The sequence below is a fragment of the Telmatherina bonti genome (assembly GCF_933228915.1).
Source record: "Telmatherina bonti genome assembly, chromosome: 11".
In the NCBI taxonomy this organism is placed as follows: Eukaryota; Metazoa; Chordata; class Actinopteri; order Atheriniformes; family Telmatherinidae; genus Telmatherina; species Telmatherina bonti.
The window spans coordinates 4616365-4643218 of record NC_136629.1 but is presented as its reverse complement, the minus strand read 5'-3'; the positions used below and the strand labels follow the sequence as shown (position 1 = coordinate 4643218).

Here is a 26854-nt window from a genome sequence, read left to right as displayed (position 1 = left end):
TCTGATACAGACAGATGACAGCTCTGTTTACATGTGAGGATGTTTGCAGGCCTTCTACTGGAGGACAACCCGTCCATCAGGGCCATCACACTGGGCCACGGTCACATCCTGGTAGGAACAAAAAATGGAGAAGTCCTGGAGATCGATAAGACCGGACCAATGACTTTGCTGGTGCAGGTGGGAAAACTGGAACTGTGTTGGTATTTGAACGGATGTGTGACATTTATTCTCATCTCTGAACTGGACCAGAACCTCAGGAATGACTGAATCTCCACAGTAACACTCCTCACCGCCACCTATCGAAGCAGCCAATCACATGGCAGCATGTAGGCAGGAAGACGACTGGCTGAAGGTCAAACTGAGCCTCAGAATGAGGAAGACTGAAGGTTGTTGACTGGGAGACTACTTCCTAGGATTACTTTACTACTTCCTGCGATTACTTTACTACTTCCTAGGATTACTTTACTACTTCCTGCGATTACTTTACTACTTCCTAGGATTACTTTACTTCTTCCTGCGATTACCTTACTACTTCCTAGGATTACTTTACTACTTCCTGTGATTACTTTACTACTTCCTAGGATTACTTTACTACTTCCTGCGATTACTTTACTACTTCCTAGGATTACTTTACTTCTTCCTGCGATTACCTTACTACTTACTAGGATTACTTTACTACTTCCTGCGATTACTTTACTACTTCCTAGGATTACTTTACTACTTCCTGCGATTACCTTACTACTTCCTAGGATTACTTTACTACTTCCTATGAATACTTTACTACTTCCTACGATTACTGTTCTACTTCCTAGAATTACTTTACTACTTCCTGCAATTACTTTACTACTTCCTAGGATTACTTTACTACTTCCTGCGATTACTTTACTACTTCCTAGGGTTACTTTACTACTTCCTGTGATTGCTTTACTACTTCCTGCTATTACTTTACTACTTCCTGTGATTACTTTACAACTTCCTAGGAATACTTTACTACTTCCTACGATTACTTTACTACTTCCTACTTTACTACTTCCTAGGATTACTTCACTACTTCCTAGGATTACTTTACTACTTCATAAGATTACTTTACTACTTCCTATGGTTACTTTACTACTTCCTGCGATTACTTTACTACTTCCCAGGATTACTTTACTACTTCCTGTGATTACTTTACTACTTCCTGTGATTACTTTACTACTTCCTGTGATTACTTTACTACTTCCTACGATTACTCTACTACTTCCTAGGATTACTTTACTACTTCCTAGGATTACTTTAGTATTTCCTACGATTACATTACTACTTCCTAGGATTACTGTACTACATCCTAGGATTACTTTACTCCTTCCTAGGATTACTTGACTACTTCCTACGATTACTTTAGTACTTCCTGCGATTACTTTACTACTCCCTAGGATTACTTTACTACTTCCTGCGATTACTTTACTACTTCCTAGGATTACTTTAATACTTCCTAGGAATACTTTACTACTTCCTACGATTACTGTTCTACTTCCTAGGATTACTTTACTACTTCCTGCAATTACTTTACTACTTCCTACAATTACTTCAGTACTTCCTGTGATTACTTTACTACTCCCTAGGATTACTTTACTACTTCCTGCGATTACTTTACTACTTCCTAGGATTACTTTAATACTTCCTAGGAATACTTTACTACTTCCTACGATTACTGTTCTACTTCCTAGGATTACTTTACTACTTCCTGCAATTACTTTACTACTTCCTAGGATTACTTTACTACTTCCTAGGAATACTTTACTACTTCCTATGATTACTTTACTACTTCCTAGGATTACTTTACTACTTCCTAGGATTACTTTACTACTTCCTGCGATTACTTTACTACTTCCTAGGATTACTTAACTACTTCTTGCGATTACTTTACTACTCCCTAGGATTACTTTACTACTTCCTACGATTACTTCAGTACTTCCTGTGATTACTTTACTACTCCCTAGGATTACTTTACTACTTCCTAGGATTACTTTACTACTTTCTAAGATTACTTTACCACTTCCTACGATTACTTTACTCCTTCCTAGGATTACTTTACTACTTCCTACGATTACTTTACTACTTCCTACGATTACTTTACTCCTTCCTAGGATTATTTTACTCCTTCCTAGGATTACTTTACTACTTCCTAGGATTACTTTAGTATTTCCTACGATTACATTACTACTTCCTAGGATTACTGTACTACATCCTAGGATTACTTTACTCCTTCCTAGGATTACTTGACTACTTCCTACGATTACTTTAGTACTTCCTGCGATTACTTTACTACTTCCCTAAGATTACTTTACTACTTCCTGCAATTACTTTACTACTTCCAATGATTACTTTACTACTTCCTGCGATTACTTTACTACTTCCTAGGATTACTTAACTACTTCTTGCGATTACTTTACTACTCCCTAGGATTACTTTACTACTTCCTACAATTACTTCAGTACTTCCTGTGATTACTTTACTACTCCCTAGGATTACTTTACTACTTCCTGCGATTACTTTACTACTTCCTAGGATTACTTTAATACTTCCTAGGAATACTTTACTACTTCCTACGATTACTGTTCTACTTCCTAGGATTACTTTACTACTTCCTGCAATTACTTTACTACTTCCTAGGATTACTTTACTACTTCCTAGGAATACTTTACTACTTCCTATGATTACTTTACTACTTCCTAGGATTACTTTACTACTTCCTAGGATTACTTTACTACTTCCTGCGATTACTTTACTACTTCCTAGGATTACTTAACTACTTCTTGCGATTACTTTACTACTCCCTAGGATTACTTTACTACTTCCTACGATTACTTCAGTACTTCCTGTGATTACTTTACTACTCCCTAGGATTACTTTACTACTTCCTAGGATTACTTTACTACTTTCTAAGATTACTTTACCACTTCCTACGATTACTTTACTCCTTCCTAGGATTACTTTACTACTTCCTACGATTACTTTACTACTTCCTACGATTACTTTACTCCTTCCTAGGATTATTTTACTCCTTCCTAGGATTACTTTACTACTCCTTACGATTACTTTACTACTTCCTAGGATTACTTTACTGCTACCTAGGATTACTTTACTACGTCCTACGATTAGTTTAATATTCCTAGGATTACTTTAGTACTTCCTACGATTACTTTTGTACGTCCTACGATTGCGTTAGTACTTCCTAGGATTGTTTTACTCCTTCCTACAATTACTTTAGTACTTCCTAGGATTACTTTACTACTTCCCGCAATTAGTTTAGTACTTCCTAGGATTACTATGCTCCTTCCTAGGATTACTTTAGTACTTCCTATGATTACTTTACTACTTCCTAGGATTATAGTACTACATCCTAGGATTACTTTATTCATTCGTAGCACTTCTTTACTTTTTTGTAGGACGATATTGATAACTGTGATGTGTCAGTGAAACATCTGATGGCAGTTGACCATGTTGACGTGTGTGTGGTAATGTGTGTGTTCAGGGTCATATGGAGGGTGAGGTTTGGGGTTTGGCCCCTCACCCCCTCCTTCCCATTTGTGCCACAGTAAGTGACGATAAAACCCTGCGATTGTGGGAGACGTCAGCCAATCACCGCATGGTGGCCGTCCGCAAGCTTAAGAGAGGTGGCTTTTCCTTTTCAACATGCTCTCCTTTAGATTTCCAGCTGTTTCCAGATGTTTTGGCTTGAAGCTGAGTGTGTGTTGTAGGCGGCCGCTGCTGTGCCTTCTCCCCGGATGGGAAAGCGCTGGCTGTTGGTCTGAGCGACGGCGGCGTGCTGGTGGTGAACGCAGACACGCTGGAGGATCTGCTCAGCTTCCACCATCGCCGTGATGCCATTTCTGACATTCGCTTCACTCCAGGTATGGATACATGAGTCACAGAGGTGCTGTGGCAGGTCAGCGCCTGACTCTGACCTCTGATAACAGCTGACTCCTTTCTGCCTGAGCACTTCTCTTACTTTAACCCTTAATACTCTTTCATCATTTTATGCTGTTTTCCTTTCCCTCATTTCTTTTTATCACGTAAAACTACAAATAGAACTCAACATGCAGACATCTGTTCAGCACAACCTCTTCATGTGATCATGTTGAGGCAAAGCATCTTTAAACTTCCTGAAGATTCTGTGGGGGGGGGGGGTTCGGAGGTGACACGCTTTGTCAGACCCCCGCAGGAGGAAAGCCACATCAGCGTCTGACTTCCTCATCAGGGTGAAATGTGAAGGCCACACAGGATTACAGAGTTAGGGAAGAAGCTTGAGACGTGACGTGTCAGCCTCAGCTGGCAGATTTCAGGCTGAAAGCATGTCAAACAGACATAACAGCATGAAGAGCATCCATTTTTCTGCTTTCTAACCCTTCTGGATGGATAGAAATGCTGGAAAACTACCGTAGATCAGCTGGAGGGTCACATCTAATGATAGAAGTGATGGTTGTCAGGAAGATCCAGCAGAGTTTACAGGTCAAACCGACTCCTGAGAGACTCTTGCTGTAGAAGTGATCAGTGGTCCCTCAAGAAGTGGGTATACTCTAAATGTTTTGCCCTTGTTTTAAAAAACAAAACAAAAAAAATAAAATAAAAAAAAAAACCCAGAAAAAACATTGTTTCATAAAAAGGGACATTTAAGACTCTATTTTATTCTCATAAACCGTCACATAACTTCTGCTCTTCGGTTTCAGGGAGGAAGAAATTACTAAACATAGAAACGAAACACATAGAGCTGGTGAGAGACACGCTCATAGACTTATGTATATATGTCTTCATTATGTCTATGTTCAGGCTAAAGTTAATGCAGCTGATGGTTAACTGCACCCGCGTAGCATCGGTAACCTTAGCTGAGCTGCTGAGCGACGTAGCTTCATGTGTCGGCAGCATGAAGCAGCATCACAGCATCACAGGGAGCTTAGAAGTTTAGACATGGGTGTACTTCATGTACCGGCGTGTATCCTGGACGACACCACTGGAAGTGATGGCGCGGATGTGTGTGTGTGTGTGTGAGAGGGGTGTGTGGAGGGGGTGGGGAAGGAGTAAAGAAGCTTTCTTTGAGGGCATGTAAAGTGAATCTGATGTTTTTCGTCCTGTCAGATTCAGGTAAATACCTGGCGGTGGCGTCTCATGACAGCTTCGTGGACATCTACAACGTGCTAAGCACGAAGAGAGTCGGGATCTGTAAAGGCGCTTCCAGCTACATCACACACATCGACTGGGATGGCCGAGGTAACGGCGGCTGTTTCAGGAAGAGAGTTATCCTTCCTGAAGGATTCATTCATTCAATTTAACTTTATTTATACCGTCTGATTCCATCACTTCATCCATCCCTTCATCCATCCATAAATCATTTTCTTGTTTGTCACTGAACCAGACCAGAGACCAGTACCAGCCAGCTGGATTTTCTCTTTTGGGATTAATTTCAGATAATCTTACCAGATAAATCATCATGGTCACTTAAGCTGAGCGGCTAACCGGCTCCGGAGCAGGTTATGTTCTGGAAAAGAGATCAGCCAGTATTAAAGCACCCCCTGCTGACCTGTCAGATCTCTTGGAAAATGGACATCCTGATGGCTACATCTGAAGCAAGCGGCAACCTCCGGCAGTTAAAAGTGAAACCTGTGTGGAAGTGCATAAAACTGCAGAAGAACGTAGAGCAACCACGGTTTTTAGCCGGTTAACAACGTGACTTAGCTTTAGCCCGCTTACCTCCGTTAGCTGGTTAGCTCCTGTTATCTCCAGGTTAGCTCGGTTAGCTCTTAGCTATAGAAAGGTCGGAATTTGCTCGATGTCAATCATCCACCATGACGCTCACAGCCCCCCTCTCAGCTCCACCTCTTTGCCCATATTTGTATTTTCCGGGCGAGACGACGCGCATGCCCCTGCCAAGATGGTGATGGTAGGAACCGCCCACCGAGCTTCAATTCAGCTCTTCAGAAACCTACGGAGGCTCCGCCCATCTTTTTATATGCAGTCTATGGTCTGAAGTCATTCAGTTCAGTTCAGCTTTATTCGTATAGCGCCACTTCACAACAGTGTCGTCTGACAGCACTTTAAAGACACATAAATTCAAACCAAATAGGCTAGCTGGTAGAAACCAACTGATTGCATTGAATCTTGACTTTGGTCCAATCCCCCATCCTGAGCTGCACGAGGCGACAGTGGGAAGGAAAACTCCCCTTTAACAGGAAGAAAACCTCCGTCAGAACCCGGCTCAGGGAGGGCAGCCATCTGCCTCTGCTGGTTGGGGTGGAGAGGACAGGAAAGACCAACATGTACAACTGCACTTATTCAGGAAGACCTGCATAAATAGGTGAAATATGTTAATGAAGGGAAGGCATTTATGTCATTTAGTTATACATGAGGGAAAAGGAGCAAGGAAGTACTCAGCACATCAGGTGACGTCTCCATGGCTGCATAACTAATGGATGGTTAGACTACTCCTAACTATAAGCATAACCTGGACAGGTGGGCCCTGTACATGCAGACTCCAGCTCAGGAGATGCTCATATCCTAATTTATAAGATTCATTAAAAAGGAAGGTTTTCAGCTTGATCTTAAAGTTAGAGAGGGAGTCTGCCTCCCGAACCCACAGTGGGAGCTGGTTCCATAAGCCTGATAGCCGAAAGTTGTTCCTCCCATCGTACTCTCAGAGACTCTGGAACCTCAAGTAGACCTGCAGTCGGAAGACCTGAATGAGAATGTAAAGGAACGGAAGGAACTGAGGAGGTTTTGCCCCAAACATCTGAAAATGAGTCTGTTTATATTGTCCCATCAATTGATAACCCATCATCTCACCAGTTTACCAAAAACAACACTGTTGCCATAGCAATGATGAGTTTATGATTCTTCATGTATGAAGTATAAATGTCTACTTCTCCACGGTGAAGCAGCTGGTCAGCAGGGTCTCTCCATGTCTTGGATTGGTCAAACGCTCCAAACTCCGCCCCCTTTATATGAGTTAATAACCCACTTCTAGTATCACTTCTTAAGCTTAGTAACAGAAAGACACCCGGGGGAAGTGCATCCTGCTTCCTGGTTCAGGTCTGGTTTGTTGCAGCATGTCGGGTGACTCTAACGTCATCTTCACCTCGCATAGACGAGACAACAGTCTTTAAAAAGCTGCTCAGTGCAGAAGAGTGAGGCATGACGGCGTTTCGTTTCATGTTGTTTATTTGTGCTTGTTGCTTGTTGCTGTAGGTAAACTGCTGCAGGTAAACACTGGAGCCAAAGAGCAACTTTTCTTTGAAGCTCCGAGAGGAAAAAGACAAACCATCAAGAACTCAGAGGTCTGTGTCGTCATTGTGAATATAATAATATTCACTATGAATATAATAATTATAATAATAATAATAATGATAATAATAATGATAATAATAATAATAATAATGATAATGATGATGATGTCTTTGTTTTTTGTGATGTAACACATTATTGTGTGTGCGCGTGTGTGTGTTTGCATGCGCAGCTGGATCGGATGGACTGGTCCAGCTGGACCTGCGTTCTGGGTTCCAGCTGTGAGGGAATCTGGCCGACGCACAGTGACATCACCGACGTCAATGCCGCATCGCTTACCAGAGACCGGGCACTGCTCGCCACCGGAGACGACTTCGGCTTCCTGAAACTGTTCCGCTACCCTGTCAGAGTACGAGACACACACACACACACACTCATCTCAAAATGGGGCTGCAGACTAGTCACGCCTCATGTCTGGCACTTCAGGTGATGCAGAAACCAGCTCCACTTGGTGCATTCCCATCAGGACAGTCCTCTAGACCCGGTCCGGTTGGGGTCTTGGTCCGGTTGGGGACCCGATCCGGTTGGGGTCTTGGTCCGGTTGGGGACCCGGTCCGGTTGGGGTCTTGGGCTGGTTGGGGACCCGGTCCGGTTGGGGACTGGGTCCACCTGTAGGGGGGTGTATCCATGCGGACCGTGTTCACGCTGCACTTTATGTCAAACCAGTCAAACCATTACACTAATATCTCCCCATTCCCACCAGAGGTGGCGCTGCACTAGTATTTAGCGGAAGAGAGGACCAGACCGGCGTGAAGAAGAAAACTGTTTCCTCCACCTGCCAGTTAAACATGGAGACCAAACTATGGCTGTTTTGGGTTTTTATTGTGTCTTATGCAAGTATCCTGCAGAAATCCACTGCAACAATGGACACAGTATGAACACCAGATGAGGCAGAGGACCCTTAACGCCATCGCTATGGATTTACCCACAATGCTACGCCTCATGCAGGAAGGGACTTTTTATGTAGTCCGCTTCCTGTATTTGGTCCACTTGAAACCTGCGTTTGTAAGCAGACCAGGTCCAGAATTTGTTTGGCGTGTTCACATTTCCCCAAAGGAAGCGACTTTCTGAGGAAATGGACTTGGATTTGGATGAAAAAGCCTGATGTGAATTAGTCACAGGAAACAGTAAGAACTGATCCAGCATGGAGAGTTCCAGCGGGTTTAGGATCTCCGTCCAGTTTGATGCTCAGCTGGAAGAGCTGGAACCACCCTAGCAGGTTTCCACCTTCCGACCATGTATCTGAGAAGTAACCAGCCAATCAGTTATTTACTGAAATCATTTTCACTGAAAATCAGTTGAAGGACATTAATGGGTTTGTGCAGAGTGGGGTAGAGGTGGGAAAATTTAATTTTACTGTTACTTCCAGTTTTTTAAAGAATGAATAGTTTTATTGTAAAGCACTTTGTGCAGCTTTTCACATAAAACATTTTCATAAATAAAACTCAATATGACTTGATGATGTCACAGTTATGGTCCATATTAGAGAATTTGGGTGGTTGGTGGATTTTTTTCTAACCAGTCTTGGTTTAATTAAAAACAACATTGATAATTCCCTTCCACCTGAATGTGGAAAGTAACTAGTTTTCTACTTTATCTTTTCCTGACAACAGTGACGTCATGTGATGGAAGCAGCATTTAAAGGGTTAAAGTACTTTCAGTTGGTCCATGTTGGGATTTCCCATTTGGTATGAAGTCAGCTGAGTCAATGCAGACATAAAAAAACAAGAACTTTTCTGGCTGTGGGGAACGATGGAGAGGAATGGAGGGAAAATGGGTGTAGAAGTCTGGTAACATATAAACGTAAATTCCTGTATAAAGCTTCAGACTCCTGACTCCTCCTGACTCCTCCTGGTTCCTCCTAGCTCCTCCTGACTCCTCCTGATTCCTCCTAGCTCCTCCTAGCTCCTCCTGGTTCCTCCTAGCTCCTCCTGACTCCTCCTGGTTCCTCCTAGCTCCTCCTGACTCCTCCTGGTTCCTCCTAGCTCCTCCTGACTCCTCCTGGTTCCTCCTAGCTCCTCCTGACTCCTCCTGATTCCTCCTAGCTCCTCCTAGCTCCTCCTGACTCCTCCTGGTTCCTCCTAGCTCCTCCTGACTCCTCCTTACTCCTCTTGACTCCTCCTGTCTCCTTCCTCCTTCCTCCTCCTGCAGGGTCAGTACGCCCGCTTTAAACGCTATGTGGGGCACAGCGCTCAGGTGACCAACGTCCGCTGGGCCCAGGACGACGCCATGCTGCTCACGGTGGGCGGAGCCGACACCGCTTTGATGATTTGGGCGTGGGAACGAGGAGGAGGGGTCAAGGTGGAGGAGGGGTCTCTGTTTCGTGACAGCCGGCCGCTGGTGGACAGCGAGGAGTCAGACGATGACGTGGAGGAGGATGGAGGTGGGTCCGTCTCTAAGGTAAACTCAGCTTTAATCACTGGAGGATGCAGGTTGCTATTGGCAACCAGGCCACAAAGCAGCTGCTGGCATCTGTAGGATTGACTCCAGGCCCGCCCCCTGACTTCCAGCCAATCATAGATCATAACAAAGCTGATTGATCCCTTTGATTGACAGGTTTGTGTTGTCTGAGCTTGTGATGCGTTCAGTGGCTCTCTGTAAATGTCGGAATCGGTCTGTTTATCATGGCGGTGGTGAAGTTGATTGATTTATTTCATATCTGATGTCACTGTTAATCTGAAAGTAGCTTTTTAAAGTTTTTTTTTCCAGTAATTTGATTAAACTTTGGCTCATATTGATCATTAATACTATTTAACTTTGTGCATCTCAATGGAAGTTTTCTTCATTTTTATCCGTCAGTCTGCGTGACATTGAAGCTGCTCGTGTGTTTGTCATGAGACTTCGTGTTTTCACTAAAAAACAACTAAAAATAGGATTCAGATTTTATCTCATGTTGTCTATTAAACAGTTTTGCATTGAGGAGAAAAATTAAGTGTAATATAATTAGAATATTATTCATAATATTTTCCCGTTGCAACATTATTCTCTGTTTTGTCTCCTTATTTTGTAGAATTTCCTTTTTTTTTATTTCTTCATCTTTAATAAGTTGTGGATTGTCCATTATTATCCAGATGGGTTGAATATCACGCTTGTTTCATCACGCAATCAAGTTATCGTGTGTTGTTTGTTGTTGTTTTGCTGTGTTCTCCTCTGTACATTAAACATCTGACGTGTGTAGACGTGTGCATGTGGAAACCATGCAGCAGAACCTCTGACGTGTGTAGACGTGTGCATGTGGAAACCATGCAGCAGAACCTCTGACGTGTGTAGACGTGTGCATGTGGAAACCATGCAGCAGAACCTCTGACGTGTGTAGACGTGTGCATGTGGAAACCATGCAGCAGAACCTCTGACGTGTGTAGACGTGTGCATGTGGAAACCATGCAGCAGAACCTCTGACGTGTGTAGACGTGTGCATGTGGAAACCATGCAGCAGAACCTCTGACGTGTGTAGACGTGTGCATGTGGAAACCATGCAGCAGAACCTCTGACGTGTGTAGACGTGTGCATGTGGAAACCTTGCAGCAGAACCTCTGACGTGTGTAGACGTGTGCATGTGGAAACCATGCAGCAGAACCTCTGACGTGTGTAGACGTGTGCATGTGGAAACCATGCAGCAGAACCTCTGACGTGTGTAGACGTGTGCATGTGGAAACCTTGCAGCAGAACCTCTGACGTGTGTAGACGTGTGCATGTGGAAACCATGCAGCAGAACCTCTGACGTGTGTAGACGTGTGCATGTGGAAACCATGCAGCAGAACCTCTGACGTGTGTAGACGTGTGCATGTGGAAACCATGCAGCAGAACCTCTGACGTGTGTAGACGTGTGCATGTGGAAACCATGCAGCAGAACCTCTGACGTGTGTAGACGTGTGCATGTGGAAACCATGCAGCAGAACCTCTGACGTGTGTAGACGTGTGCATGTGGAAACCATGCAGCAGAACCTCTGACGTGTGTAGACGTGTGCATGTGGAAACCATGCAGCAGAACCTCTGACGTGTGTAGACGTGTGCATGTGGAAACCATGCAGCAGAACCTCTGACGTGTGTAGACGTGTGCATGTGGAAACCATGCAGCAGAATCTCTGACGTGTGTAGACGTGTGCATGTGGAAACCATGCAGCAGAACCTCTGACGTGTGTAGACGTGTGCATGTGGAAACCATGCAGCAGAACCTCTGACGTGTGTAGACGTGTGCATGTGGAAACCATGCAGCAGAACCTCTGACGTGTGTAGACGTGTGCATGTGGAAACCATGCAGCAGAACCTCTGACGTGTGTAGACGTGTGCATGTGGAAACCATGCAGCAGAACCTCTGACGTGTGTAGACGTGTGCATGTGGAAACCATGCAGCAGAACCTCTGACGTGTGTAGACGTGTGCATGTGGAAACCATGCAGCAGAACCTCTGACGTGTGTAGACGTGTGCATGTGGAAACCATGCAGCAGAACCTCTGACGTGTGTAGACGTGTGCATGTGGAAACCATGCAGCAGAATCTCTGACGTGTGTAGACGTGTGCATGTGGAAACCATGCAGCAGAACCTCTGACGTGTGTAGACGTGTGCATGTGGAAACCATGCAGCAGAACCTCTGACGTGTGTAGACGTGTGCATGTGGAAACCATGCAGCAGAACCTCTGACGTGTGTAGACGTGTGCATGTGGAAACCATGCAGCAGAACCTCTGACGTGTGTAGACGTGTGCATGTGGAAACCATGCAGCAGAACCTCTGACGTGTGTAGACGTGTGCATGTGGAAACCATGCAGCAGAACCTCTGACGTGTGTAGACGTGTGCATGTGGAAACCATGCAGCAGAACCTCTGACGTGTGTAGACGTGTGCATGTGGAAACCATGCAGCAGAACCTCTGACGTGTGTAGACGTGTGCATGTGGAAACCATGCAGCAGAACCTCTGACGTGTGTAGACGTGTGCATGTGGAAACCATGCAGCAGAATCTCTGACGTGTGTAGACGTGTGCATGTGGAAACCATGCAGCAGAACCTCTGACGTGTGTAGACGTGTGCATGTGGAAACCATGCAGCAGAACCTCTGACGTGTGTAGACGTGTGCATGTGGAAACCATGCAGCAGAACCTCTGACGTGTGTAGACGTGTGCATGTGGAAACCATGCAGCAGAACCTCTGACGTGTGTAGACGTGTGCATGTGGAAACCATGCAGCAGAACCTCTGACGTGTGTAGACGTGTGCATGTGGAAACCATGCAGCAGAACCTCTGACGTGTGTAGACGTGTGCATGTGGAAACCATGCAGCAGAACCTCTGACGTGTGTAGACGTGTGCATGTGGAAACCATGCAGCAGAACCTCTGACGTGTGTAGACGTGTGCATGTGGAAACCATGCAGCAGAACCTCTGACGTGTGTAGACGTGTGCATGTGGAAACCATGCAGCAGAACCTCTGACGTGTGTAGACGTGTGCATGTGGAAACCATGCAGCAGAACCTCTGACGTGTGTAGACGTGTGCATGTGGAAACCATGCAGCAGAACCTCTGACGTGTGTAGACGTGTGCATGTGGAAACCATGCAGCAGAACCTCTGACGTGTGTAGACGTGTGCATGTGGAAACCATGCAGCAGAACCTCTGACGTGTGTAGACGTGTGCATGTGGAAACCATGCAGCAGAACCTCTGACGTGTGTAGACGTGTGCATGTGGAAACCATGCAGCAGAACCTCTGACGTGTGTAGACGTGTGCATGTGGAAACCATGCAGCAGAACCTCTGACGTGTGTTGACAGGTTACGACAGCGACGTTGCCCGGGAGAAGACGGTGGACTACGTCACCAAGATGTTCGCTGTCCGCATCAGAGAGATGGTGGGAACCAAACCTCACCAACAGCTGAAGGAGATGTCTGCAGAGGAGAGGTGTGCATGTGCACGTGCACGACCACAGTATCTGACATCAGCATTTAAAGTTTGTTTTCTTTGGATTTGCCTCTGAAAGTTTGCTGGTTTACTGTTCCAACCTTATTTACAAAGGGCCGCAAAAGTTGTAGAAAAAACAATAAACATAGAAACTAATACAAACAAAAGTAAACAACAAGCATGAATAAAAGGGTAAACAATTCCAGTGCTCAGTCTGGACTGAAAGAACAATGAAAATGAGACGAGTTTTGGACATTTCAGCGGATTGAGAAGTCTTAATGTGGAGATGGAGGCAGAAAATGAATGAGTTCTGTCCTTTCCATGTTGACACTGGGACGTCGGATCAATAAGACCTGATCTGTAGCTCTCAGCGTGGAGAGTTATGAGATCTGAAGGATTTAAAAACAAACATGGAAATCTTAAAGTGTCTCCATGATACACATTTCAGTCGAATTTATTTTCATATGCAAGCGTAGAAAGTCAAGAAATAATCAATCATTCTTCACAAACCCCTTCATTCATGTTGTATTGATCCTCTCAGATCAGCGTCTGCTAGAAACAAGGAAACAGAGAAAGCTCCACCCCATGTCTGCGTCTGATTGGTCAACTGCTAGGAGTAGCGAAGGTGGGCGTGTCTCTCTTCTCGTCAATGTGCACAACCAAGAGAAGACTGAGTCCCTCCCATAGACCGTATATGAAAGATGGATGGAGCCTTCGGCGGTAAAAAGTGAAGCCTATGTGGAAGTGCATAAACCTGCAGCTCCTCCTTCATCCACTAGGGGGTGCAAAATGGAGAAAATCCCCATCAACTTCACAGCAGAAATAAACATGTTTACAGCCTGGTCCAAAAATACATTTTTGGTTTAATAGGTCAGGTTTACCTTCATGACAACTGTGGGGGAAGTGAATTTTTTTTCTAACTCGCCCGTTTAAAAGTCATTTAATCTTGAAGTTCGGCATATTTAGGGGTGTGTCCTTTTGATTGACAGGTACCAATCTCCCGCTTCAAGTCAGAAGAACGTAGAACAACCGCGGTTTTTAGCCGGTTAACAACGTGACTTAGCTTTAGCCCGCTTACCTCCGTTAGCTGGTTAGCTCCTGTTATCTCCGGGTTAGCTCGGTTAGCTCTTAGCTACAGAAAGCTCGGAGTTTGCTCGATGTCAATCATCCACCATGATGTTCACAGCCCCCCTCTCAGCTCCACCTCTTTGACGACATGCATGCCCCTGCCAAGATGGTGATGGTAGGAACCGCCCACCGAGCTTCAACTCAGTTCTTCAGAAACCTACAGTTGATGTCACGGAGGCTCCGCCCAGCTTTTATTTACAGTCTACGGTCTCTCCCCCCGGAACGTCACTAAAATTTCAAAGTTAAAAAAACTCTAAAACCAATCGTTTCCGTCACCATGGAAACCGAATGTAGAGAGTGCTGGAAAACTCCAACGTGCTTTTAGGTGATAAAAAAAAAAGAAATAGCCGCTCACGTGTCTGATGAATATTCAACACTGTAACACTGTAGAAAGCTCAGAAAACTAGACATAGCATCATAGAGCCGCTTTAAAGAAGCCGGGAGCAGGTGCAAGGAGACCACACAGGTGTAACAAGAAGCGGAATGCAGCTCAGACAGGTGTACTGGCGTAACTGTCTGGAGTAAGTAAAAGCCCAGATAACCTTGTCCCAGTCAGAGAAGGACAGACAGGGTGTGACCTTAGACGGGATTCGGCTGCTTTCACCTCACAGTTCATGTGTTTATCCAATGAGAAGGTTTCTTAATGTTATTCCAACATTCCTGATGAAAGCTTTATTGTGACGATGGAAGAGACCAAGATCAGTTTTCTGGTGGTCTGGTGGCCCAAACAACAAGGCTTTAGTCAGTTAAGGACCATCCAGGACTTTATATCCACTAAATCCGACCTAAAGCTGAGAAAAGGTGGAGCAGCAGTTGAACTTGTGTTTGCAGATCACTCTGCTGTGTGCTGGGAACATGCAATGCCTCATCAGGAGCACCGTTTTGGATCTGAGAGCAGGATTCCACATTTTCCCGCTGTTTCTCAGAAAGTCTCTGCAGGACAGAGATCTTTTGGGCTTTCGCCTCTTTTCTCTGATTTAGTCCCGAACTCAGCAGGTTTCCCAGCTTCCAGCAGCACCAGAGCAGATCAGCACGTCCTGCATGCTGCGCGCGGTAACCTGTTAGCACGATTAGCACTAGCATGCTAGTATCTGCTTAGCACGTAGCTGTAGCCACATGGTAGTTTCCAGAAGGCATGAAGCCTTCAGGTTTTAGTCTGTGTGGGTTTTGTCCCTCTGCTGTCCAGGTAACACCTGTCCACCTGTTTTTGTTCATATAGCAAGGCTGTCAAGCCTTCAGGCCAGGGCCTGAAATTGGCCCTTCAGGGGCCACAAACTGGCCCGCTGGATGGATTAGGTCTGTGTCGACTGGACGCTGATTAGTTGTCTTTATTTTCAATCCCTGTCTGGTTAACAAACTGACCCTGCAGGCCGCCGGTGAGCCGAGCAGCGCCGCAGCCCGACAAACTCCAGAAGAATAACACGTCCAAGAAGAAGAGGCTGGTCGAGGTGTGTCTTCTTCTCCCCTCTCTTCGCCAGTCTCTCCATCCATCTTCATCATCACGTCTCTTCTTCCTCCGTCTGCAGGACCTGGTGTTAGATCATGTGTTCGGTTTCCGGGGCTTCGATTGTCGAAACAACCTGCACTACCTCAACGACGGCACCGACATCGTCTACCACACTGCTGCTACCGCCATCGTCCACAGCCTCAGCACCGGTAACCATGGCAACATGTGTTCTATACTCGTAACGCACAAGTTCAGCTCATGATTTTACTATAATTCTGTTTAAAATAGAATTTGAAGTATTTTTTCTTCTGGAAAATTCCAATCACACCGACACAGCTCACTTCCTTCATTTCACATGTGATGCATTCACGTGTCTTTGTGGACTGCAGGAACTCAGAGTTTCTACATGGAGCACACAGATGATATCCTGTGTCTGACTGTCAACCAGCACCCGAAGTACAAAAACATCATCGCCAGTGGTCAGATCGGTACGATTGGCCTGAGTGTGTGTGTGTGTGTGTGCGTGACTTCTGACAGGCTGGTTGTGCATGGCTGCGTGTTTCTCTACTAACTGGTTTCTACTAAACTAGTCCTGCGTTCTTCTCCTCTGCTTCTACTTTAACCTGCTTGCTTCTCTTTATTTCTACAAACTTAGGGACACGGAGAACTTTAGCTGAAAGACGGAAAATCAGGAAGAATCATGAGAAGATGATTTGATTTAAGTCTGTTGAAAGAGGCGAAAGTTTGATTCCGACATCTTTAGGGACATGAAAGTGTCCAACGGACGAGTGTTTGGTTTTAGTTGTGACGTTTATTTGCAGTGAATGGAACATCTCAACCAGCAGACGTTTACGATGCAACATTTTTTATTCAGGAGTTGACAATAAGATTTATGTTGATTTTTATTTGCTAAAATAAATCCAGGATTATTTTACTTTATGATTTCTGTTATTTTATAAGTTCCAGACATCATTAATGATCAATAATATTCACTCAACAGAGTTTAACATGACCGGTGGCGGAGCTCAAGGAAACAAATATCCGCCATGCAGTGGTTCCTACTTTGCTCTTGTTACCGAGTCACACAGGAAGTTATGAACCTTTCGACCAATCACTGTGTTGCAAAGTGTCGGACTCCAGACACGTGGAAACACTAAAACACCTGGACCGACCCGTTCCGTACTGAGCCGGACCTTTTGGTCCACACTAGTGTACTAAAAAGAAAAAGGAATACCGAACCCTGAGGTATTCCCATGGAGGCTCAGGGAGATAGTCTCTGGGTTGGACTTTCTTTGGTTTGTGTTGAAGCTGACATAACGGCGGACCAAACCGCCTGGACAACGTCTCAGCGTCACGAACAACGTCGGCGAAACAGCTGCTCACTACTGAGTGAAACTCCCACAGAAACACACCTATCAGGTTAAAGTTACAGAGTAAATAACTATCTAATGTGGGCACGTTGCAGATTTTTTTTTCCTTGTTTTTTCCTTATTTTTGTGGACATGATTAGTTTTTTCCTTCGGAACGCCGAACTTGCCTTTATTGCAAAGCCCTGCAGGATTTTTTCCAAACGTTGTGCTTATTGTAAGGAAAGTTCTTGTTATCATTATTAGCCTTAAAAAGCATGAATACACGCCATCTACAGGCAAGATGCTGTCACTGCGCTTATTGCGATTGCGCGCTTTTCACGGCGGGGGTGCTTTTTCTTTTGGAACAACACCATCCACCTTTTCCTACATCACTTCCTGTCGTACAGTTTTAGATAAGCTCGGCACTATGCACCTCCTGACTGTCACCCAGCCAGCCTGGGGTCCAGGCTGCTACTACTGGATGGCAGAGGGGGTCTGCCATCCAGTAGTAGCTGGTATGTAGCTTCTCTAGGTAGCTACATACCAGCTACAGGGGCCTGGCTAGCTAACAGGTTCTGACGGGTAGAGCTTCCAGAACTTTGCAAATATGTGAAAGCAGCAACTTTCCGCTTCATGCTTTTCCGTGTTAACCACGCCCACCTCAAACGTCCGACCAATCACACGATACTTCTCGGAGCTCCACATGGAAAAAAGTTCTGCCAACCCGATGTGTCGAGTCTTCAGCCGCGTCCGCCAGAACAAAATGGCGTCATTTTCTTCCTGGGAATTTCTGGCTTCTCGTGGACGATGATCTTCCCGCCAACGCTGATGATGTCAGAGCAAGCTGGTCCTCCACTGACCTTTACGTAAACCACGCTGAAATACAGACTGAATAAGTTTGAGTTGGAAACTAAGCAAATATTAGCGTCGTGTTTCTTTGACATTTCCAAAGATACACTGCAGCTTTTCCTCTGTTTGTGTTTATTTTGTTTATGTTTTTGTTGTTTTCTTTGTGTTTTTGTTTTGGCTGGCTGCATTTGTCACCATCGCTCTTTCAACACGTCAGGTGACGTCAGTGAACTTCCAGGTAAAACAACCACGCCGCCTTCCCCATCGCGACACACTCCCTGAAACCCAGAAAGCAGCCGGTCCAGATGTTTACGGTCCAGATGTTTTACATCAGTTCATTCCTAAACAGCATATTTTATCAGAGTAAAACAACACAACTTTATTGATAAATTGACTAATAACTTCCAGTATGAGGCTGTGAACGATCAGGACTGGACCAGTTTTACTGATCTTGGTCCCAGTTTGGAGGACAAATGAGACATTTTGTTTCACTACAAGCGCATTGACTGGATGTTTCTGATCCAAGTCAGAAAATGTTGTGGCTGGTTGTAAAATGGCTGCAAAAAAGACTGAAAACGGGGATTTTTAACGAAAATCCACCAAAATCCAAAAACATTTCATGTTTCTGTCAGTTTGTTTTCACGTGTTAACGTCTTATAACTCATAACGAAAAGGCGTTTCTGTAAAAACAAACTTCTTTTTCTTTTTTTAAAAAATTCTTCTTTAACGACAACTTTGATTTTCCAGGTGAAAACTGTGAATTGAATTCAGTAGTTTATCATTTAAACATGCTGGTATTGATTTTTATTAATATGTCTGTTTAATGTAAATAAAGCTGAAGTTTATTCCTGATTACCCGAAGGCAGCATCTGTGTTGCCATGACGACTTGCACCAACAGTGAAAAACTGGAGCATGATGGGTGTTTCTACTGGTTTACACTGAAAACGCTGCGATGGACTGGAGACCTGTCCTGCCTCCAGTGAAATGAATGAATAAAACTGAAAATGATCAACTGGTTTACCACCAGACTGATATCAGTCTGTTACTGGTATAATACTAGTCTCTCAGTGGTCTGGCATCAGCCTTATACTGGACTGGACCTGTCATGGGTCTGGGACTGGTCTGGTTCTCGGGGTGTTTGTCTGCTGCACTGATCCTCTAGCTGCTTGCTCTGTCCTGGTAATTGGTGTTGTCGTTTCCTTGTTTCTGACGTGCACATGCTGGTAAGACTGGTTTTTACAGGAGTTCTGGTTCTCCCCCCGCAGGCACCACCCCGTCCATCCACGTCTGGGATGCCATGAGTAAACAGACTCTGTCCATCCTCCGCTGCCCGCACGCTAAAGGCATCAGCTACGTGAACTTCAGCGCCACGGGGAAGCTGCTGCTGTCTGTGGGAGTGGAACCTGAACACACCATCACTGTGTGGCGCTGGCAGGAGGGTCTGACTGATCACTTACAGCAATGCACGCTCTGATCCACCATGTTGTCTGTAACTGGCTAATTCACAGATGTGTGATCAGAACGCAAAAATATCAAACATCACGTAAAATAAATTCCTACATGTAGACGTTACAAACTACACAAACAGTCACATTTACAGGCGAACTTAGATGGATGGATAGATAGATGGATAGATAGATGGATGGATGGATGGATGGATGGATGGATGGATAGATAGATGGATGGATAGATGGATAGATGGATGAATGGATGGATAGATAGATGGATAGATAGATGGATGGATAGATGGATGGATGGATAGATGGATAGATGGATAGATGGATAGATGGATGGATGGATAGATGGATAGATGGATGGATGGATGGATAGATGGATGGATGGATGGATGGATAGATGGATGGATGGATAGATGGATAGATGGATGGATGGATGGATAGATGGATAGATGGATGGATGGATGGATAGATGGATAGATAGATGGATAGATAGATGGATGGATGGATAGATGGATGGATAGATGGATGGATGGATAGATGGATAGATGGATGAATGGATGGATAGATAGATGGATAGATAGATGGATGGATAGATGGATGGATGGATAGATGGATAGATGGATAGATGGATGGATAGATGGATGGATGGATAGATGGATAGATGGATAGATGGATGGATAGATGGATGGATAGATGGATGGATAGATAGATGGATGGATAGATGGATGGATGGATAGATGGATAGATGGATAGATAGATGGATAGATGGATGGATAGATGGATGGATAGATAGATGGATGGATAGATGGATGGATGGATAGATGGATAGATGGATAGATGGATGGATAGATGGATGGATAGATGGATAGATGGATAGATGGATGGATAGATAGATGGATGGATAGATGGATGGATGGATAGATGGATAGATGGATAGATGGATAGATGGATGGATAGATAGATGGATGGATAGATGGATGTAAACGCTTCATCATCTTCTGCACATGCTGACATCATCAGATGACGACCACACCTAACACGCCTCCTCCTCTCAGACACACACACCTGGGCTGTGCAGAATATTTCCTTCTGTCTGAGAAACAGCTGAACGAAGCGTCGTTTACGTTGTCAGTTCATCCACTAGAGGGCAGCACTGAGTCCATGTTGCTACAGACACGGGTTTTAAGGCAGCACTTTGTCCTCCTCCCCCTTTGTTCCTGCTTTTAAAAGAACTGAGGGCTGAAGTCATGAACATGTGGAATTCGTCACCATGACTTCATGTGCTTGTGATGCATGACATTTTATAACTAAATTATTTTATTTTTATGAAATAAAATAATCTCTGGTTTGTTTCCACAACCAGAGATTCCACAAACCCTGTCTACAGTAGCCCTGGAGGGACAAACATCCTGCAGAAGTCCTGAAAATATGATCCCTATCCTGCAATCTGTTGTCACTAATCACAGGATAAAATAAAAAACAGCCTCTCATCTGTTCGTCCATTTTCACGTTTTACAGTAGAAATGCTGCGTACAGAATAATAATGTTGTTAACGAGCAGATGTGGTTATTATCCGTGTGGATTTGAACATGTTGACAAGAACACAAAGCTGCGCAGTAACTTTGTCTCCATTTAAAGTGTGTGTGATGAAGGAAAACCCTCCACAGATGTGTCATTAACAGCAGCGTCTGCACTGCAGGATCCAGGGTCTGCAGTAAATCTGGACACCCCGACCGGATCTTCGTCGTGGAGTTTCGGCCGGACTCAGACTCTCAATTCGTGTCGGTGGGAATCAAACATGTGAAGTTCTGGACGCTGGCTGGCGGTGCGCTGATGTACAAGAAGGGTGTGGTGGGGACGGTGGAGGACGGCAGGATGCAGACGATGCTGGCCGTGGCCTTCGGCGCTGTGAGTTGTTGCCTTCACTGACCAACTTGTGTTAAAACAGAAGCTGCAGCAGCGTCAGTCAGACGGTCTCGGGTAGCGGGACTGTAATGAGTGTTCAGACACAGGCTTCTTCATGCCTGCCAGCAGCCTTCTGAACAACAATTATTAATATTTCCCGTTGAGCTGCGAGACGACAGGAAAAGGGTGAAATCTGGATTAGAATCCGAGTCCATTTGCTCTGAAAGTTGCTTCGTTTGGGGAAACATGAACGCTCCAAACAAATTCTGATTCAACCAAAGAAGTGGACTCGGTCCGCCTACAAACGCAGAATCTGGGCGGATCAGGTCCTGGTGGTCTGGGCAGATCAGGTCCTGGTGGTCTGGGTGGATCAGGTCCTGGTGGTCTGGGCGGATCAGGTCCTGGTGGTCTGGGCAGATCAGGTCCTGGTGGTCTGGGTGGATCAGGTCCTGGTGGTCTGGGCGGATCAGGTCCTGGTGGTCTGGGCGGATCAGGTCCTGGTGGTCTGGGCGGATCAGGTCCTAGTGGCCTGGGCGGATCAGGTCCTGGTGGTCTGGGCGGATCAGGTCCTAGTGGCCTGGGCGGATCAGGTCCTAGTGGTCTGGGTGGATCAGGTCCTGGTGGTCTGGGCGGATCAGGTCCTAGTGGTCTGGGTGGATCAGGTCCTTGTGGTCTGGGTGGATCAGGTCCTAGTGGTCTGGGTGGATCAGGTCCTGGTGGTCTGGGTGGATCAGGTCCTAGTGGTCTGGGTGGATCAGGTCCTGGTGGTCTGGGCAGATCAGGTCCTGGTGGTCTGGGCAGATCAGGTCCTGGTGGTCTGGGCAGATCAGGTCCTGGTGGTCTTGGCAGATCAGGTCCTGGTGGCCTGGGTGGATCAGGTCCTGGTGGTCTGGGCAGATCAGGTCCTGGTGGTCTGGGCGGATCAGGTCCTGGTGGTCTGGGTGGATCAGGTCCTGGTGGTCTGGGCGGATCAGGTCCTGGTGGTCTGGGCGGATCAGGTCCTGGTGGTCTGGGCGGATCAGGTCCTAGTTGCCTGGGCGGATCAGGTCCTAGTGGTCTGGGTGGATCAGGTCCTGGTGGTCTGGGTGGATCAGGTCCTAGTGGTCTGGGTGGATCAGGTCCTAGTGGTCTGGGTGGATCAGGTCCTGGTGGTCTGGGTGGATCAGGTCCTAGTGGTCTGGGTGGATCAGGTCCTAGTGGTCTGGGCGGATCAGGTCCTGGTGGCCTGGGCGGATCAGGTCCTGGTGGTCTGGGCGGATCAGGTCCTGGTGGTCTGGGTGGATCAGGTCCTGGTGGTCTGGGTGGATCAGGTCCTGGTGGTCTGGGTGGATCAGGTCCTAGTGGTCTGGGTGGATCAGGTCCTGGTGGTCTGGGCGGATCAGGTCCTAGTGGTCTGGGTGGATCAGGTCCTGGTGGTCTGGGCGGATCAGGTCCTGGTGGTCTGGGCGGATCAGGTCCTAGTTGCCTGGGCGGATCAGGTCCTAGTGGTCTGGGTGGATCAGGTCCTGGTGGTCTGGGTGGATCAGGTCCTGGTGGTCTGGGTGGATCAGGTCCTAGTGGTCTGGGTGGATCAGGTCCTGGTGGTCTGGGCGGATCAGGTCCTAGTGGTCTGGGCGGATCAGGTCCTGGTGGTCTGGGCGGATCAGGTCCTAGTGGTCTGGGTGGATCAGGTCCTGGTGGTCTGGGTGGATCAGGTCCTGGTGGTCTGGGTGGATCAGGTCCTGGTGGTCTGGGTGGATCAGGTCCTGGTGGTCTGTGTGGATCAGGTCCTAGTGGTCTGTGTGGATCAGGTCCTGGTGGTCTGGGTGGATCAGGTCCTAGTGGTCTGGGTGGATCAGGTCCTGGTGGTCTGGGCGGATCAGGTCCTGGTGGTCTGGGCGGATCAGGTCCTAGTTGCCTGGGCGGATCAGGTCCTAGTGGTCTGGGTGGATCAGGTCCTGGTGGTCTGGGTGGATCAGGTCCTGGTGGTCTGGGTGGATCAGGTCCTAGTGGTCTGGGTGGATCAGGTCCTGGTGGTCTGGGCGGATCAGGTCCTAGTTGCCTGGGCGGATCAGGTCCTAGTGGTCTGGGTGGATCAGGTCCTGGTGGTCTGGGTGGATCAGGTCCTGGTGGTCTGGGCGGATCAGGTCCTAGTGGTCTGGGCGGATCAGGTCCTGGTGGTCTGGGCGGATCAGGTCCTAGTGGTCTGGGTGGATCAGGTCCTGGTGGTCTGGGTGGATCAGGTCCTGGTGGTCTGGGTGGATCAGGTCCTGGTGGTCTGTGTGGATCAGGTCCTAGTGGTCTGGGTGGATCAGGTCCTGGTGGTCTGGGTGGATCAGGTCCTAGTGGTCTGGGTGGATCAGGTCCTGGTGGTCTGGGTGGATCAGGTCCTGGTGGTCTGGGTGGATCAGGTCCTAGTGGTCTGGGTGGATCAGGTCCTGGTGGTCTGGGTGGATCAGGTCCTAGTGGTCTGGGTGGATCAGGTCCTGGTGGTCTGGGCGGATCAGGTCCTAGTGGTCTGGGCGGATCAGGTCCTGGTGGTCTGGGCGGATCAGGTCCTAGTGGTCTGGGTGGATCAGGTCCTGGTGGTCTGGGTGGATCAGGTCCTAGTGGTCTGGGCGGATCAGGTCCTAGTGGTCTGGGTGGATCAGGTCCTGGTGGTCTGGGTGGATCAGGTCCTGGTGGTCTGGGTGGATCAGGTCCTGGTGGTCTGGGTGGATCAGGTCCTGGTGGTCTGTGTGGATCAGGTCCTAGTGGTCTGTGTGGATCAGGTCCTGGTGGTCTGGGTGGATCAGGTCCTAGTGGTCTGGGTGGATCAGGTCCTGGTGGTCTGGGCGGATCAGGTCCTGGTGGTCTGGGCGGATCAGGTCCTAGTTGCCTGGGCGGATCAGGTCCTAGTGGTCTGGGTGGATCAGGTCCTGGTGGTCTGGGTGGATCAGGTCCTGGTGGTCTGGGTGGATCAGGTCCTAGTGGTCTGGGTGGATCAGGTCCTGGTGGTCTGGGCGGATCAGGTCCTAGTTGGATGGGCGGATCAGGTCCTAGTGGTCTGGGTGGATCAGGTCCTGGTGGTCTGGGTGGATCAGGTCCTGGTGGTCTGGGCGGATCAGGTCCTAGTGGTCTGGGCGGATCAGGTCCTGGTGGTCTGGGCGGATCAGGTCCTAGTGGTCTGGGTGGATCAGGTCCTGGTGGTCTGGGTGGATCAGGTCCTGGTGGTCTGGGTGGATCAGGTCCTGGTGGTCTGTGTGGATCAGGTCCTAGTGGTCTGGGTGGATCAGGTCCTGGTGGTCTGGGTGGATCAGGTCCTGGTGGTCTGTGTGGATCAGGTCCTAGTGGTCTGGGTGGATCAGGTCCTGGTGGTCTGGGTGGATCAGGTCCTGGTGGTCTGTGTGGATCAGGTCCTAGTGGTCTGGGTGGATCAGGTCCTGGTGGTCTGGGTGGATCAGGTCCTAGTGGTCTGGGTGGATCAGGTCCTGGTGGTCTGGGTGGATCAGGTCCTGGTGGTCTGGGTGGATCAGGTCCTAGTGGTCTGGGTGGATCAGGTCCTGGTGGTCTGGGTGGATCAGGTCCTAGTGGTCTGGGTGGATCAGGTCCTGGTGGTCTGGGTGGATCAGGTCCTAGTGGTCTGGGTGGATCAGGTCCTGGTGGTCTGGGCAGATCAGGTCCTAGTGGTCTGGGTGGATCAGGTCCTGGTGGTCTGGGTGGATCAGGTCCTGGTGGTCTGGGTGGATCAGGTCCTGGTGGTCTGGGTGGATCAGGTCCTAGTGGTCTGGGCGGATCAGGTCCTGGTGGTCTGGGCGGATCAGGTCCTGGTGGTCTGGGTGGATCAGGTCCTGGTGGTCTGGGTGGACCTGGTCCGTGAAAGACTAAACCTTTGATAGATTCTGCTGTTATACCCAACACCGGGTGCTGATCAGGGTGCTGAGTTTGAGTCAAACAGCCACAAAGTGACAGAAACTTTGTAAAAACACAAACAACCACATTAACCCTGTTCCTGTCAGGAAGAAACAGTCATTTCTCTACATTCCACGTTGTTATTTTTACTTTCAGCCAAAGGTTGAGACTTAAATTTACTTTTCTATTTATTCATTTATCAGTAAAATATTTGTAAAATACGCTCAAAGAAATGAAGAGGCTGCAGTTGGTTGCATTCCCAGTTTGCACCACTAGATGTCCACAAACCACTGCACACATCTGACTTATCTGCATGTGTGTGTGTGTGTGTGTGTGTGTGTGTGTGTGTGTGTGTGTGTGTGTGTGTGTGTGTGTGTGTGTGTGTAGAATAACCTGACGTTCACCGGCGCCATCAACGGAGACGTCTACGTGTGGCGGGATCACTGCCTGCTGAGGGTGGTGGCGAAGGCCCACACGGGCCCCGTCTTCACCATGTACACCACGCTGCGGGACGGACTCATCGTCACCGGCGGCAAAGAGCGGCCGTGAGTAACAGTCACACTCCAGTCGTGTGAATCGTGTGTTTGACACATATAAACACGTATAAACCACACCAAGCTTTTCTGTAAAAGTTTGTATTTGTTTCTATATAATTTATTTATTATTTATCTTTATCAACGTTTTAAATCTTTTAAATATTTTATCATATTTTAGTTTTTTTTTGTTTATTTTTTCCTGTATTGACTTTGATTTCATATCATTTTGTTTATTTGGTTTTTAATTGTCGGGATCAGGCAGAGAAACATGGAGGAAAGATGATGTGTCAGGATTCATTTCCATCTGCAGCCACAGAGTAGATCAGCTAAAATATTTTACATTTAAACAGTGTAAAAGTCATAAAACAACAACCCACAACAATAAAACTGTAAAAACTCCGGTTTTCATTTTAAATGGTAGATTTGATAAAAACTTCTGTTTAAAAAAAACTTGTCGATTAAACTTTTAGATCTGATATAAATTATTTAAATCTCATGATTAAATGTGATTAAATCAACCATATATGTTAAAAAAAAAAAAAAAAAAAAGTCTGTTTTTAAGCCACCAGGAAGTTTCTGCGCTGCTCAGTGACATGAACTTTTTACGCTTCATTGTGTGTTGTTTTGGTCTTAAAGTAAAAGTTGAGGCTGTTTCCACTGACAGACGTGTGTGTGTGTGTGTGTGTGTGTGTGTGTGTGTGTGTTAGGACTAAGGAGGGTGGTGCCGTGAAGCTCTGGGACCAGGAGATGAAGCGATGCCGAGCCTTCCAGCTGGAGACGGGGCAGCAGGTGGAGTGTGTGCGATCCGTCTGCAGATGCAAGGTGAGAGCTTCAGCCTTGTCCGCACGTCGCAGATTTCTCACAAAGCCAAGATATTTTCTCCCATTTTCATCCACATCAAAACAAGGTTTTATGCTGTTAAAAACTATGGTTTTAAAAACCTCCCACCAAAGTGAAGATGTGTGAATTTGCACCAACAACGCCGTTATGCGGATTTGTTTTTAAAAACCAGCGTCGTGTGGACTCGTTTTTACCGGCGGGAGGGGGACGATATTCGGCTTTACACAAACCCGGCTACATGTGGACATGGTCTCAGACCCTCCTGATCCC

At 46.8% G+C, this 26854-nt stretch overlaps 1 protein-coding gene across 1 annotated transcript in view; it reads left to right on the top strand.

Annotated features, from left to right (window-relative positions):
* The window catches only part of LOC306762538 (echinoderm microtubule-associated protein-like 6), a gene marked incomplete at both ends in the record, with an annotated part of 103066 nt that overhangs the window by 72532 nt on the left and 3680 nt on the right, over positions 1-26854 (top strand). Inside the window, 15 exons of the mRNA XM_079249061.1 lie at positions 50-177; positions 3518-3659; positions 3744-3896; positions 5119-5250; positions 7222-7310; positions 7490-7666; positions 9469-9700; positions 13076-13202; positions 15700-15778; positions 15857-15986; positions 16167-16286; positions 19242-19415; positions 21133-21341; positions 25596-25753; positions 26452-26566. Coding sequence (XP_079105187.1) covers positions 50-177; positions 3518-3659; positions 3744-3896; positions 5119-5250; positions 7222-7310; positions 7490-7666; positions 9469-9700; positions 13076-13202; positions 15700-15778; positions 15857-15986; positions 16167-16286; positions 19242-19415; positions 21133-21341; positions 25596-25753; positions 26452-26566 — 2165 coding nt within the window. The remainder of the gene's footprint in view (positions 1-49; positions 178-3517; positions 3660-3743; positions 3897-5118; positions 5251-7221; positions 7311-7489; positions 7667-9468; positions 9701-13075; positions 13203-15699; positions 15779-15856; positions 15987-16166; positions 16287-19241; positions 19416-21132; positions 21342-25595; positions 25754-26451; positions 26567-26854) is intronic.